This window comes from Ptychodera flava, chromosome 5 (genome assembly GCF_041260155.1).
Source record: "Ptychodera flava strain L36383 chromosome 5, AS_Pfla_20210202, whole genome shotgun sequence".
Classification (NCBI taxonomy): domain Eukaryota; kingdom Metazoa; phylum Hemichordata; class Enteropneusta; family Ptychoderidae; genus Ptychodera; species Ptychodera flava.
Genome location: NC_091932.1, coordinates 38,401,816 through 38,417,431, shown reverse-complemented (window position 1 = coordinate 38,417,431; position 15,616 = coordinate 38,401,816). Strand labels below are relative to the sequence as shown.

Here is a 15,616-nt window from a genome sequence, read left to right as displayed (position 1 = left end):
GCTTGCAAGATGGCGACGAACAGGGACAACATGGACATATCTGGTAAGGTAGCACTGGTCACAGGTGGTGCCAATGGTATTGGTAAAGCTATAGTGGAAATACTGCTACGCAAGGAAGCCCAGGTAAGATATATCTTCAATGATGAGGTTGTGCCGTTGTCTGGCCTACCTGTCCGCTATAGTTTATTCCTTCAATCTTGTTTCGACATTGATATGCCTAGCAGACTTGGGGCACGTCTACTTGCACCGCAAGGTCAAAGATAAAAATTCAGACAATTATGTAACCTGGCGTGACAATGGTCAATGAGAAAATTCCTTTGTTGTCCTTTGGAAATGCCAAGTGCTTCCTAAAATTTTGAATATGTCAACACATCCTTAATGTGATGTAATGAATTGAGGAATCAGAATTTGGGAAGAAATTTAACAAAATTTTGGTCTCATCCACGCTTAACTGGTGTATTTAAGACGACTGCATGGATTGTGTGTGCAGGATGTTATATTCACTCAACCTACATTTACGTTGAAAACTGCGTCGACACTTCGCATCGGTCATTATATGCTTATTCACGCGATAGATGGATGGCAAGGCTTCAGCTCAGTTTACTCGACGACATCATCCGCTCGCACGGCTCGTTAGCCAGACAGGAGTCTTCCAGCTGCCCGAACAGCAGGCCTTGGCAAGGGAAGATGACTCAATGAGTCACAAGGACTATCTAATCAGTGTAAGGATAAATACATAAACAGGCCAACTACTATGGCAGCCAAACGTTGCAATATTCTAGAAAAAACTACTTTCTTTTTATACAAAACATTTTCTTTGTCCAAACCCCTATTTTCGTTTTGTGAATATGCATTTTCTTTGTGTTATAACCTATTTTCTTTGCATGAAAACCTATTTTCTTTGTGTAAAATCAATTTTCTTTGTGTAAAAACCCATTTCTTTGTATGAAAACCTATTTTCTTTGTCTAAAAACCCATTTTGTTCGTGTGAAAACCTGTTTTCTTTATGCAAAAAAAAAATTTCTTTTTAAAAAAAAAACATTTTCTTTTCGTACAAAACATTTTCTTTTTGTAAAAAACATTTTCTTTTTGTAAAACCTATTTTCTTTTTGTTCAAAACATTTTCTTTTTGTACAGACCTATTTTCTTTTTGTACAAACCTATTTTCTTGTTGCACAGCCTTCATTCATGTTGCAAAACGTATTTTTTTGTTGCACAACCTTCATTCATGTTGCAGAGCCCATCCTAGTATTCCAAAGCGACCATTCGTATTGGTCACGTGTCACATCTGTTTGTGCTTGTTCAACTCACGTTTCTCTTTAAAAATGTGTTATTTTTATTTGAAATATCTTCTTCTATATTAATAAAATAACATACGCAAGTTTGTAAAACTTTCATTCCTGTAAGTATAACCTATGCTTGTATTCCAAAACGGTCATTCGTATAGGGTCATGTAACCTTCGAACTATGGCGTTTTGGTCAAAGGTTATTTGCAGACGCCACCAGTTATGTGCTATCTGTGTTACCGCAGTACTGGTCGGCTCTTCTGTGCGCATCTTCGCTTGCCAAGGTCTCGTGTCAGGGCAGCTGGATGCTCTCCGATGAGGTTGTTATTGGGAGACGCTAGTCGAAGTAACGGACCCGTGCGAGCGGACGATGTGTTACGCGTGGTCAAGGTTTCGTGTGTTCCGTGCCACAGTGGATAGAGGGACTGTGTCCGTGCACACCGTTCGGTGCACGGTATAATTATTTCTTTTAGCGTCATTATTTAACTTTTTGCGAGAATTTCGTCTCATCACAGATGTTGAAGTCCAATGACTGTATCATTACGTTGAAAGAGATAGTTTCACAGTGGGACATGTCAGAAAGAAGGCTGTCTTCACGAGGCTTCGGCAGCATGATTATCGTTTTTTCAACCATGTCAGCGATTTGAGAAAGCCTATAGGAGGTGTGTGGTCGGCGTAACACGGTCCCTCCTCTTGTGGACCGTGGCAGTGGGACCGTGGCTTATACATGCTCTGACCTCGCGTAGCAGAGCCGCTAGACTTACCAAAAGTCAGTGGGCTTGATAATGGCGTAATAATATAAAATACATTCCAGCAAAATTTGTCTTGATTTAATTTTACGTGAGAAGTGCCATTGCGTAAAGCTGCGTTCAAAAATAATGGGGGGGGGGGGAACCGCGATTGAAATCTTTTTCAGTCTCCTCAATATCCTTATAAAAAAATTTCAAGTCCCCTCATCTGCATGTAATCTGCATGGTCAGAATTTTTCAAGTCACCCTCAAATTATCATCTAGCCGTATATTTATTAGGGATGTACGCCATATTCCTATGGCAAGTGTAAATTGATTCATTTTGAATGCATTAGTGGACTTTTGGATTTATCAATCTAGGCTGACCTGAGTTACTCTAACACTGGCCAGGTCAATGACACCTGAAGAGCACACAAGAGAGAGGCAAACTGTGAATTCCTGGCTACATTTTGCCAAATTATGAAAATACTGAGCACAGGGACCTACCCAGTGACCGATTTTTTTTCAAAAGTACCAAACATGTATGACTGAGATGCTACTTAAAAAGTTGTATGAAATCGACAATACTGGAAGGTTAAAATAGTACATCAAATTAACGATTTCATCTCTGAAATTTTGGATGTGATAATGGCAAATTTGGTCACACATCTTTTCATTTAAATTAAAGTCTTTACTTTTCAAAGTTTTACTTTTGTCATTGTACGATGAGAATGTGAAACTTTCATTCACAGCATGAACTTGCAATGAATGGTTTTATATATTGCTTTACGCGAATTCATGAAAAACAATTACTTTTCATCGTACATTTGTAAAAAGTCAAGCATGGTGACCCATCTTTTTCTTTAGTATTTTATTATTCTAGTATGCCAGAATTCAAAAATCCTTGATAAATAAGGACCCAGTCAAAGTCGTCATAAAGTATCGTCCAGTTGGAATACTTAGACGATACTAGATGATAGTATCGGATAGTATCGATATTAATCATAAATCGTATTATGTAACGAGTTCTAAGCGGTCATATTAAACTATACTAGACTCTAAGATCATATTTTCTAGCATCGATACTAGACGATACATATCAAATATCGCCATTAGATGTGCAATGTCGCACTGCCCTCGCGCTAGGTAGGCTGGCGCTTAGATCGTGGGGTGAAGCAAGTCTACTGTAGGTGGGAGTGACCGTACGCGTCATTCTCCAAAGCGGTGTCGCTCGATCATGTGACCTGGTAAAAACTATATCAGCAACGTAGATTAAAACAGTTAATACGAATAGGGGACAATTAATTACTCAATAAGTTGAAAAATATTCATTTAAAAGTCAAAAACAAAGATTCTAAGCGACTGGTGGGCTAATCTACTCGTGGCATCTGCAAATAACCTTTGACCAGAGCACATTTCACTAGAGCGCCATCTTTATTCCAAGGTTATGTGAACAACACAACATGAATGAAGGTTGTGCAACAAGAAAATAGGTTTGTACAAAAGAAAATATGTTTGTACCAAAAAAATGGTTTGTACAAACAGAAAAAAGGTTTTACAAAAGAAAATTTTTTTTAGCAAAAAATGTTTTTTTACACAAAGAAAAATAAGTTGTTATACAAAGAAAATGGATTTTACAAAACGAAAATAGGTTTTTATGCAAGGAAAATAGATTTTTACACAAAGAAAATGGACCATTACAAAAAGAAAATGGTTTCCTACACAAAGAAAATGTTTTATGCAAAAAGAAAATAGGTTTCAAGAATATTGCAACGTTTGGCTTGCCATAAACTACTGGCCAATGATTCTTGTTCGCCGTGACTAGTGTTAATAGTACCGTTTGCACTAGTGCTTAATCGCCAGAATACACGAAGTTTTTTTTATGATTCGCCACTTCTTGACGCTTGTCCGATGAGAAATTTCCATAAACGTAAACGGGTCCTACTTTAATTTCATTCATTTTACTCAGCGGCCTACAAGATTTTCACACGAATCATGCACATGAGTAGAGCGGTAGAGTTGACTTTTCAGATCCTCAGATCCTCAGATCCAGATCCTCAGATCTCAGATTTCAGATCCTATAACTGCAGATGCAGATTCGAATTTACAAACCTTTTACTATACCCGTATTAACGGTATGATTGCAATTTTTAAAAAAATAATTTGAATATGACATATACAAGGCAGTTATGAATGAAAACAAAATAGTCGGACGTCTACATAAACATTTTCGCTTAACAAGTTTCAACGAACACGGGTCTACAATTACAGATTAGCTAACTTGCTTCTTCCGACCCCCTGAATTCTGATTTAGCCCGGGGTCACTGGCTTCCAACATGGATTAGTTATATTCCCTCGCCATCAATATTACGACAGATGGTAATATACGGGCAGCCGATAGCCAGCATTTACATGATCGTCGCGGTCTTGATCGTTCGATCGCTGGTGTGTGTTTATCTCTATGTCTCTATGTATTGACTATAGAGGAACGTTCACGTGATGATATAACAAGTCGAATCATTGCGCACCCTGTCTTCGACTGATGACGTTCTGATTCTGAGATCGAAGTTTTTCGTTCAAGATTCGAGAGAGAAATAAATAATTTCTAAAGCCTTTTCAAATCTAAATTATATTTTATTTATCAGTATATTACATCAAACTTTGAAAGTTGTGAAATTTAAGTTCCGAATCTGCGTCTGAAGTTATAGGATCTGAGGTCTGAGATCTGAGGATCTGAATCTGAGGATCTGAAAAGTCAACTCTACCTGAGTAGAGCTTCAATAAGACGGGTTGCACTTTCCACAGTTGACAAACACACATCCCCATTTGACCCTGTTTTCTATCATAATCACGTGACGACAAAAATCTGGAACCACGCTTTCACCTCAGTTTTCACGTGAGGCTTTCCTCGCACGATTTTTGTATCATGAATGCTTTTTACGAATTAAAATTGCATGCAAGTCTTTTTTTCTCATAGCAGTAGAAACGAAATTATCGACATCAAGGTAAGTCCAGGAAATGAAATGTTTGACACCAAGATAGGTCCTTATTTCTCTTTGTTTTTCCTTGTGAGAAAGTAATAAATCATTTTCAGGTAACTTTCTCCTAAAATGCACCCACCTAAACTCGTGTCAGTCTACTGTTCGACATGCTTTACTAGCAGAAGGTAATCATTCTGTACAGGTGTTTCCCAATATGATGTATGTGGGGGATTTGTCCATATGTCGCTGTTTGTCATACTATAGTAAACACCTATTGCCTGGTCATGAGGGCTATATAGCGCCCGTCTATTACCCCGAGGGGCCGTGTGTTACCAGAAACACATCGCTATTCCCCGAGGCCGTAGGCCGAGGGGTATAGCGATGTGTTTCTGGTAACACACGGCCACGAGGGTAATAGACGAGCGCTATAGCCCGAATAAAGACCAGGCTATAGGTGTTTTATAACACACCACATGCTCATGTTGTATTGTTATATAGATTTTAATGTGTTTTGATATTTTGCACGGCAACAATCCATTGTGACAAGTTTACCGGGCGATGTTTCCACAGCGGTTTCAGTTGTACGTACGTGGTACCACTATCTTTCAAAAATATTCTAAGCATACCTAGCGACATCCTTAGTTGCACTTTAATCTTTTCCGTCGATGAGCTGTTCAAGTTCCTACGCTGTTGGAATGTTGGAAAATGTTGGAAAATCTGTTTCAGAGAATGTGTCGTCACCTATCCCGGACGCACATCACGTTCTAGTCACCCGCCATTGTTGCAAAGCTGCAGACGACACTACGGTCACGTGACCGGGAACTTTTCCAAATTTGGTCAAAACTATTTCCCTAGGGAAATAGCTTTTCAAAAAATACCCTCTGACGTCACTTTTGTCGATCCGATGGGGACTAGACGTATCTATTTTCCGTCACGTGACATATTCTTGGCGAATCGCGACATGGAATGAGCATGTGGTGTGTTATAATAACCACTATACCAACATGTCGCGGAACATGACCTCACATTTTAATGTGAATATTCGAATCTGCCTGGAGTATGAGTTTATTCCTGTATCAAGGATAAGCCAAAGTATCTAACATTCTCCTTCATCTCCCGAATTTTGAAATACACCGATAATATCAAGTCTCTTGAGAAGTTAAGGTTCTTGCATTCGCTTACAAAACCGAGAATATTATAATGAAGACCGTCATCGCAAAATTGTTGACCTTATTTGCCCTCATGGCCGAGTCCTGCCATTAATAGAATTGATATTCGTTCTGAAGCCATTGAATTGGCAATCGTCAATCAAGCTAACACTGTTCCGTCATAAAGTGTGTTTACAACAACCTTCATAACTTATTGTATATTTAGAACGATAAATATTCCGTACGATATTTTGCATGTTTGACTCCTTACAATTGGATTCGGCGACCGAGTTCGAGGACAGACCTGCCCCTAATAATATAAACCAGTATCTTTTAAACTGACACCTATAGGGGCCTAACCCCGAGAATTAGATATAATTATTATAACTACATAATGGAGACTTTATGTCAATGTTGAAATGGCACTTTTGCATATTAAAGGACAGAGACATAAATTGCTATAACACAAAGAAAAAAATGTTCGCATTTCGCAAATGATCGTATTTTGTCTTTTTTCTGCAGAACATTGTTGATCTTGAATATTCTCTTGTTGACCTTGAGTATTCTCTTGCAGACCTTTGAAAATAAAGCACACAGACAACATATACGGGTTAATTACAACAGATGCTATGCTAACGATGCTTTGAAGAAGATTTTGATGCAATCGTAGTTTGTCAAAGAATTCTTGATCCAGAGATCGAGCGAAGAACAATGCAAGCGCCATTTCAAATTTTATTGCGGCATTATGTTTCGAAACGTCGCGTGCTGTACTGCTGGTGAATGCTTAAATACGTAATCAGTGCAGTCGTCATGTATATACCAGTTGCCTTATATTCGCCAGAAAGGTTATGAAATCAAGTGTTTGTGGTAAGTTGCCATACTGAGTAGCACCTGATGCCTCTTACAGACCATCAGGGACCCTGTATCCACATTGTTTGCTTGTATTGAAAGGTCATTGGGTTTAAAGTGATCACAGAGTTCCTCTAGGGCCAGGATTACACAAAACAAATCTGTGTTATAGGCTCCATATAAGATGATTTTATGAAAAATGAAATACGCCTCTCATCACTTCCTTTGTAGACTGAAGGTATAATTTGAATTGGGGTATCTTCAAAATTATTATGAGCTAGAAGGGGGGTTCTTGAATTGTTCAGGTTGTGTGTATGAGCGACAGTACCGGAGCTATCCCATGATTCATTGTGCTGTGAACTATTAAGGCTTTTTCAAGTGAAGTCTACCATGTCTCCCATGTATAGATAAATCATAGACTAGTTTTAAAATAAATTAAAACTCACGGTTGTTCTCATATGTCCCTTTAAATGATTCAGAAAATGATGCTTGATGTGTGAGAGGAAATAGCCTTTTTACAAGCCAACTTTTCTCAGAGAGTGACCCCTTCATTTTGTCATTATTTCCTTACCAAGAGTATGGCATTTGTAGTAGCTGCAATATATGACCTTTGTGGTTATTCAATTGTTATTTTGAAATTTTTACTAAATTAGAAACATCCAAATGTACTTTATAATAAATCAAATATTTAAATGCTGCACACTATTGCAGAAGTACTAAACAAACTTGTGGATAATTTATTGTACTGTGATAGGCGGTATGAACTAAGGAGAAACCTTTCCAGATTCTTCCGCCGAACATCTAGAGATGTTTGTAGCACACTGTGTCCTACCGCTGTGATCATACCCTGTAGCAACCCTTTGAGTGCTGTATTTTTTCCCACCAAAATTTTTATGCTACATTATACCAATTTTTATCAACTTTTCTGTAATTTTTCTGATTACTTAGGACCAAATGAACACAATTTTTCATCACCCACAGTTTTTTATCAAAGTTTTTTGCAAAAATCTGACAAGAATTGACTGAGGTATAATTTATAAAGGCAACTAAAATTGACTTTGGCGCTCAAAGGGTTAAAATATCTGTTCCAGTGGTCACTGATACTAATCAGAACAATAATGGGGCTTTGTAAAATTGTATTTCATTTAGGACCTTGTCATCATGTCAGCAATTTAAGCGGTTGGCGAATGAATGAAAATGAACACGATTGGAACTAATTTGGGATAATTGGATCTTCATATTTTTCAAGTTTCTCAAAAATATTAGGTGCCCTATAGCTGAATGTTTCAATATTACAAATTACTCATAAAAACAAGTGTGTAACGTAAAAAGAAAAGCAGATGAGCTTACATTTGCAGATTTTAAAGACATTACTTCGACACCCAATTTTCCCAAATTAGTTCCAATCGTGTTAATGGTCTTTTCATGACAAATATGTATAGTATAGGGAACAGAGTAATCTCGATGTTTAAGGTTTTTGTCTTTGTGGCTGTTGCTACTTATTTTGTTATTCTTTATCAAATTGAAGAATACAAGTATTTTCATCATGTTGATTTATTTCATCGCTTAAGGTAGAACGCACCTCGGGGACAGACATTCGGACTCTCAAACTTTTACAATTCTCTTCTGATACCACATGTGGGGTTCATTATAAAGCTCTTGGTGAAAGAAAACTTTTCACCGGCTTAGTTTTTCGAAATTCGAAAATTTTAATTTTTCTCCATAGAGTTAACACAGGGATGGCGGCCATTTTGAATTTCTAATATCGGTAAATCTTGGGTAATTTGTTTCTCTAGTACAAAAATATGCACGTTGACCCCTATTTTTATTCTTGATTTTGAAAGAGAATGATTGAAAGATCCCTTGAGGAAAGTTAGAGCAAAAGTTTAAGTCTTTCACTTTCGAGGTGCATACTACCTTAAACCTCTAAATTACTGTGACAGAAAATACCAAAAATAGAGAGCATCACGGCTTTTAGATGACAAGAAAATAAAGTACAATGTTGGTGTCCATTCTTTCCTATATAGACACAAAGCGCCGGTGTCCATTGATATATTAGTAGTCTGTACACATTGACATTAGTGTGCGTTTATGTGCGTATGTTTTATTGGTCAAAGCAATATATGGTCATCCAGCATCATTAGCATATCCCGAGTTTTGTATTACATAGGGAGTTGGCATCGTGGACATCGATCCGATTAAAGGACAAGAGGTCACAGCCTCGCTTCAGAAGACTTTTGGGGATGGAAGAATCGTCTTTGTGAAGTGTGACGTCACCAGTGACAAAGAACTGAAATGTGAGTTTCAAACAATCGCTTGTATTATTTTTCTTTGTACATCATCAGTACCGTGTATGAATGTATGTGGATAGTTTGTCAGTTGTTGTATCTTGCTATGTTGCCCCTCTGTTGACTTCACATGAGCTCTTTTTCACAAATTACCATGAATTTTACAAGGTTGCACTCTGACAAGTGTCCTATCTTTTCCGTCACGTGACTTTATATATATATATATATATATATACTTTTGATTCCTGTACAGCTACCTTCGAGGATGTAAAAAAGAAATTCGGCCGACTTGACATTGTGTGCAACAACGCTGGAATTTCCAATGAATATCAACCTGCTAAGACGATTGCTACCAATCTGGTAAGTTAAAAATCATTTCAGATTTGTTTGAGTAAGTACAAGTCTTATCCACTCTACAGTGCACCACACAAATTGACTTTTCCCGTGAATGCACGATTGATTTTGTCTGTATTTTTGTGAATTACGACATTCTTAGAGAGCGTAACTTCAAAGTTTGTAGTCTCTCGGTCAAGGATATATTGATAGAATATCAACCTCATAGTCAACCACGTGCCAACATAGCCAAACTTCTCAGCTTATGTAAAGGGCATTTAAACTTACTGTAATCACTATAATTCTATGGCGATTAATACTTCTTTCAATAGTGTGAAAGTTTTAAATCAAGAAGCATAAATCTATACCTTACAGACCTCCGTGATCACTGGAACATATCTGGCGGTGGAATTAATGGGAACACAAAATGGCGGAAATGGTGGTGTCGTCATTAATACAGCATCTGCTGCCGGTATGAGTATTTAGAATTAATCCATGCATCTAGCACCTTTGGAAATTAACTATTGGAAGTTGAATATTAGAAGTACAAGTAACTTGTCTGTTATCCTTATTAACAATTTCAATGTTTTGCATTTCTATTCTTCCTCATTGAATGGAGACAGCGAGTAACATTTTTTCTGTCATATTTGTTTTGTTTTTCAGGTTTGATCACCAATCCATATGGACCTGTCTACACAGCTACAAAACACGGGGTTGTTGGCTTCTCAAGGGCTGCAGCTGTACGTCACTTTCATTTGTTGATACATACTTACTCGTTCTAGACTTTAGGGTTCATTTGTATAGAATTACACATAACCACACACAACCATTTAAGTATCTTTTAATTTTTCTACAGTAGAAGATTTACAGGATGAAACTTTTATATTAATTGACAAGGATAAGAACATGAGAACGTTTACCCCGAAGGATGTAGTCTGTTCTGGATCTTAAAACCATCGTGTCTAGATCTTATCCTGTGTTTCTGATATGAAAGATATGTCACTAACGAATAGGCACCTGTGTGATCTTTTATGAAGATCATGTTGATAAGTTGCAGTGTTTGGGTAGCCAAGGCATACTAATGGAAACAGTCCTCTTTATGATTATTATGAAGTGCCCTAAGTTCGATCCCTAAAGGGGTTTGGCCCTAAGTTATCTTTACAATGCCCCTCTATCTTTGCCAAGCCATTCTTTTATCAAGAATTGCTTCCATGGACAATTCACTCTCTCTGGACTCAAAGTGTTTTCAGAATTTGGAAATTAAAACAGTGGTCGTGAAATCATAGATCTGCATCACCACTTAAAGTCAGAACAGGCAAAGATATCTACCTCGTTTCAGGTATCTGCTACAGTGTATCTTAATGTTTGTAGGGTGAACTTCAAAGGCTGTTTCCAAATTTTTACAATACTTTACAATTTGCTGTCCGTATGGACTCAATTTGAAGCCGTTGGAGGGTTCCCGAAAGAATTAACATACAGTAAACGGCAACCTTTAACTTCCTAATATCAGTACAATTTACGTGACGTTTTTACAATACTAACTTTAGCAACGCAAAGAAAACCGCAACAACATGGCTATATCTCCCTTTTCAAAGATAAAGAATAAAATGAACAAAGATAACTATGAGTTCAGAACGACTTTTCCAAGCTGGCCAATACCAAAAGAGCAAAAACCAGCCTGCTTCTCGATCTTTCCACCAAATCTCGCAGACGTAACTCTTAAACAAAATGACGTCAACTATATGCAAAGCCAAGATTACTCCACACATCAGAACATTTTCTGCATAATAATATTCATAACAAAACAAATATTAGTAACTGTATATCAGGCATGAAAATGCTTATAATGTAGCATGTACATCCAAATTCGAATGGATAAATCCTACCGTTCACGGGCGATTGGTAAAATACTTGTAATTAAAGTATTGTTTATATCATCAACGACTTATTTAGTGAAACTTACTCCGTTGGCATTCATTCACGCCCTCTAGCTTAGAGGGCTCACTTCTCATGAGATTCAGTTCCCCCCGAAATATTAATTTTAGAGAGTTTAAGTGAAATGGTGTAATTGCAGTTAGGGATATGTCGCTGTTGACAAGTGCCAAATGTGTTGCTAAGTTTTGTTTTTATTACCGCGTCGGACGAAGCGTCAATTTTAATCATTCCCGCGCACTTCTCCTGAAATTGTCACAAATGCATATTAGGTATGTAAAATTAAAAGCTGACGATATTCTATTTAATTATGGCTAGTCCCCCCCCCCTCTACGTAAGAAACGCTTGGCTAATTATACTTTCTCAATTGTGGTTCAACTAAGAATAGTCTTGCTACTACATTATAAGACCGATGTAATGAAATTCGTAGGGTTTTTTCGTGCGTGAAGATAATGAGATTTTCAGGAAAAAAATAACATAGTCTTATTATATAGGACATTATCGCGTGGCTTTTCCGTCTGTAAATCTTTGTTTTCTGTCTTTGTCTTTGACTATTTACCACTTACCTTTCAAGAATTTTAGGGGACGCAATAAAAGAATTCGATATCTTGGGCCTAACTGTGAAATGGCAGCTGTACAAGGAGAGATTTCTTTCCGTTTCATTATACGGGCTGCACCAGTAGAGACACTGTTCTTGCATTTCTTTACCACATATAGTTTTCCTTCTTGATCATTTGCACATTTTTTCATGTTTTCACAGAAAGAACCCAAAATAGTTGAAAATGGAGTACGCGTATCAACAATATGCCCAGAGTTTGTCGACACTTCGTTTGTCACAAATGCTGAAGACGGTGTAAGATACAAAGCAGAAATAAGGAAGCAGATAGAAACATTGAACCTTATGCCGTTAGTACAATTTCCTCTTCGCAATTGAACAGTACAGTAAATTTTACTATCTCCTTACCTACCTACATACATCACATACATACATACATACATACATACATACAAAAACATATGTAAATACATGAATACATATAAACATACATACATATAGACACATACATACAGACAGACAGACAGACAGACAGACAAACGGAGAGACAGACAGACAGACAGATAGATAAAGATAGATATATAGACTGACGATAGACTGACAGACAGACAGACAGACAGACAGACAGACAGATAGATAGAAAGATAGATAGATAGATAGATAGATAGATAGATGGATAGATAGATAGATAGATAGATAGATAGACTGACACAGACAGACAGACAGATAGATAGATAGATAGGTAGATAAATAGATAGACTGACAGACTGACAGACAGACAGACAGACAGATAGATAGATAGATAGATAGATAGATAGATAGATAGATAGATAGATAGATAGATAGATAGATAGATAGACTGACAGACAGACAGACAGACAGACAGACAGATAGATAGATAGATAGATAGATAGATAGATAGATAGATAGATAGATAGATAGATGATAAATAGATAGATAGATAGATAGATACGGTACATACGATTTAAAACACAGTACATGGGTTGATAACTTTGCTGGTATACAGAATTGTCCCCGAGACTGTCTTTCGCCTAGTAAAGTAAAAGTTTGTGTGCGATGTATGATAGTGGGTGTTAGAGCGTGAATGCTTCATGAACTCTACAACGTGTTGAGGGGTCACAGTCAGAAAAATGTAGAAACTAAGCTCGGTTATTGAACCACCCTCTTTTGAGAGTGAGGAGTTGGCCGAGTGGTTCTGTCTGTTGCTTCTCCACTAGGTGACTTCATACCGTAGATTGTGAGTTCAAACGTGATTGAAAACGTCGTATGTATACATACGTACATACGTAGGTACGGGCAATGACATGGAGAACATTTTCACTCTGATTAATACCCGTCTACTTCCAGACCCACCGGAGTTGCCGAAGTAGTCATCAAGTTGATCGAAGATCCTCAATATAACGGCTGCGCAATCTTTGTGTACGAGAACAATTCGATGATGGTTGTAGAAGAGCCAGACATACCTATACTCCGAAAAGCCGGAAAAATCTCAAAGCTGCCGCCATCTTCGTCCCAGTGAGAGAAATCAACACATCGGAAGACATATAGTTGGACAATTCCATACAACGCAGACCTATCACCAGGCGCTAACAATGTTGCGTCGCATAGCTTCCTTGAGTGGTTGTAATTTCCGTCAGAAAATATGATATTCAGGTAGTTGCTAAGCATGCCTTAAAGCAGGATATTGCTAAATTTATCAATTAGAGCAGATAGTCGGGAAATTCTTTTCTAAATTGTCATACTTAGCTGACCTATAATGATGAAGGCACTCTTGAGCACTTTTATATTAATTTTATCTCATGATACGTAGAGAAATCGAGAATAACTTAATCAATGAGAGAGTCAATAAAGCGATAAATAATCACTGATTATAAAGGATTCTTTCGTCTTAAACGATCCGAATGTTAAGCTCCCAAATATAGATAAAAATCGACGTGGATCGGCTTTTTGGGGATAAATATCCAAGGTGATGAGGAACTTAAATAGAAAATAAAATATTGGAATCATATGATTTTATCTAGGTGGCCGTAGTATAAATACACAGATAATGACATAAATTTTGCAAATATAAATAGGTAAGTTACAAGGGAGTCCCAAGGTCTCAGATTATGTTCTTAAAGTCTTTATATTAACACCAAGCCATCTTTATTTTGAAAGGTGTGAGGGTGACATGTTTGCAAATATAAATAGGTAACGATACGATGGTATGATTTAATTTTCAAATATACTGTTTGCAAATACAAATAGGTGATTACTGAAAAAAACGTCGGTGAAGTCAGCGATTTTATTTAAAAAAAGGCAGTATTGCTGAAGGCAATGAGTACTTGGGCCGTGATAGAGTAATTTTGAGGACAATATATACTACTATTCAAATATGGTCTTGAATTTCCTCCTGTCAATGAGGCATTTGATTAACTGGTTATTAAACGAAGCAATGGCATGACAACGGCAAAATATGTCTAGCAACTTTTGTGGAGTTTGAGGCAGGGGTTCTTTATTTATAGCGGGAATTGCTTAAACTCCTTAAATATTCAAATTACAGCAAATTTTTTTTGTTCTCGATGGTAGATGTCTAATATTTAGATGGGCATATTCAGATTTCTACCCTATAGTTATCCCTATATACCAAAAATCGGACATCCAGCTCTATTGGCTTGCTCAGAATTAGATATGCGCATAATTAATGAGGTACAATATGTGGTGTCATAAGGTGTCCCATCATACCATTTATGAAGGGTGTAGCACTTGTGGTTACTGAGTTGTGGACAAATATATATATATGAGGTCAAAGGTCATCGAGGTCACGTGACATTTTGTCAAAATAATTGTATTGCTAAGTTATTCCTATATACCAAAAATCAGACCTCTAGCTCTATTGGCGCGCTCAAAATTATATATGCGCATAATCAATGAGGTACAATATGTGGTGCCATAAGGTGTCTTATCATACCAAATATGAAGGATGTAGCACTTGTGGTTACTGAGTTGTGGACAAATATATATATTTGAGGTCAAAGGTCATTGAGGTCACGTCACATTTTGTCATAATAATTGTATTGCTAAGTTATTCCTATATACCAAAAATCAGACCTCTAGCTCTATTGGCTCGCTCAAAATAAGATATGCACATAATTAATGAGGTACAATATATGGTGTCATAAGGTGTCCTTTCATACCAAATATGAAGGGTGTAGCACTTGTGGTTACTGAGTTGTGGACAAATATGTATATTTGAGGTCAAAGGTCATTGAGGTCACGTGAAGTTTTGTCAAACAAATTATATTGTTAACTTATCCCTATATACCAGAAATCAGACCTCTTGCTCTATTGGCTCGCTCATAATTAGATATGCACATAATTAATGGGGTACAATATGTGGCGTCATAAGGTGTCCCATCATACCAAATATGAAAGGTTTAGCACTTGTGGTTACTGAGTTATGGACAATAATGTATATTTGAGGTCAAAGGTCACCAAGGTCACATGATATTTTG

At 37.2% G+C, this 15,616-nt stretch overlaps 1 protein-coding gene across 1 annotated transcript; it reads left to right on the top strand.

Annotated features, from left to right (window-relative positions):
• Positions 1–15,182, top strand: LOC139133703 (15-hydroxyprostaglandin dehydrogenase [NAD(+)]-like). Its single transcript, XM_070700466.1, has 7 exons — positions 1–123; positions 9,163–9,289; positions 9,534–9,640; positions 9,989–10,085; positions 10,277–10,353; positions 12,306–12,451; positions 13,470–15,182. The coding sequence occupies exons 1-7, from the start codon at positions 10–12 to the stop codon at positions 13,639–13,641; spliced, it is 840 nt and encodes a 279-aa protein (XP_070556567.1). The 5' UTR covers positions 1–9; the 3' UTR covers positions 13,642–15,182.
• The last annotated feature ends 434 nt before the right edge of the window (positions 15,183–15,616 follow it).

Bases quoted from the DNA above. Each gene is read 5' to 3' on its own strand.
- LOC139133703 (XM_070700466.1), top strand. From the start codon at position 10: ATGGCGACGAACAGGGACAACATGGACATATCTGGTAAGGTAGCACTG. The intron at 9,290-9,533 runs GTGAGTTTCAAA...ATTCCTGTACAG, and splicing joins CAGTGACAAAGAACTGAAAT to CTACCTTCGAGGATGTAAAA. The intron at 10,354-12,305 runs GTACGTCACTTT...ATGTTTTCACAG, and splicing joins GCTTCTCAAGGGCTGCAGCT to AAAGAACCCAAAATAGTTGA.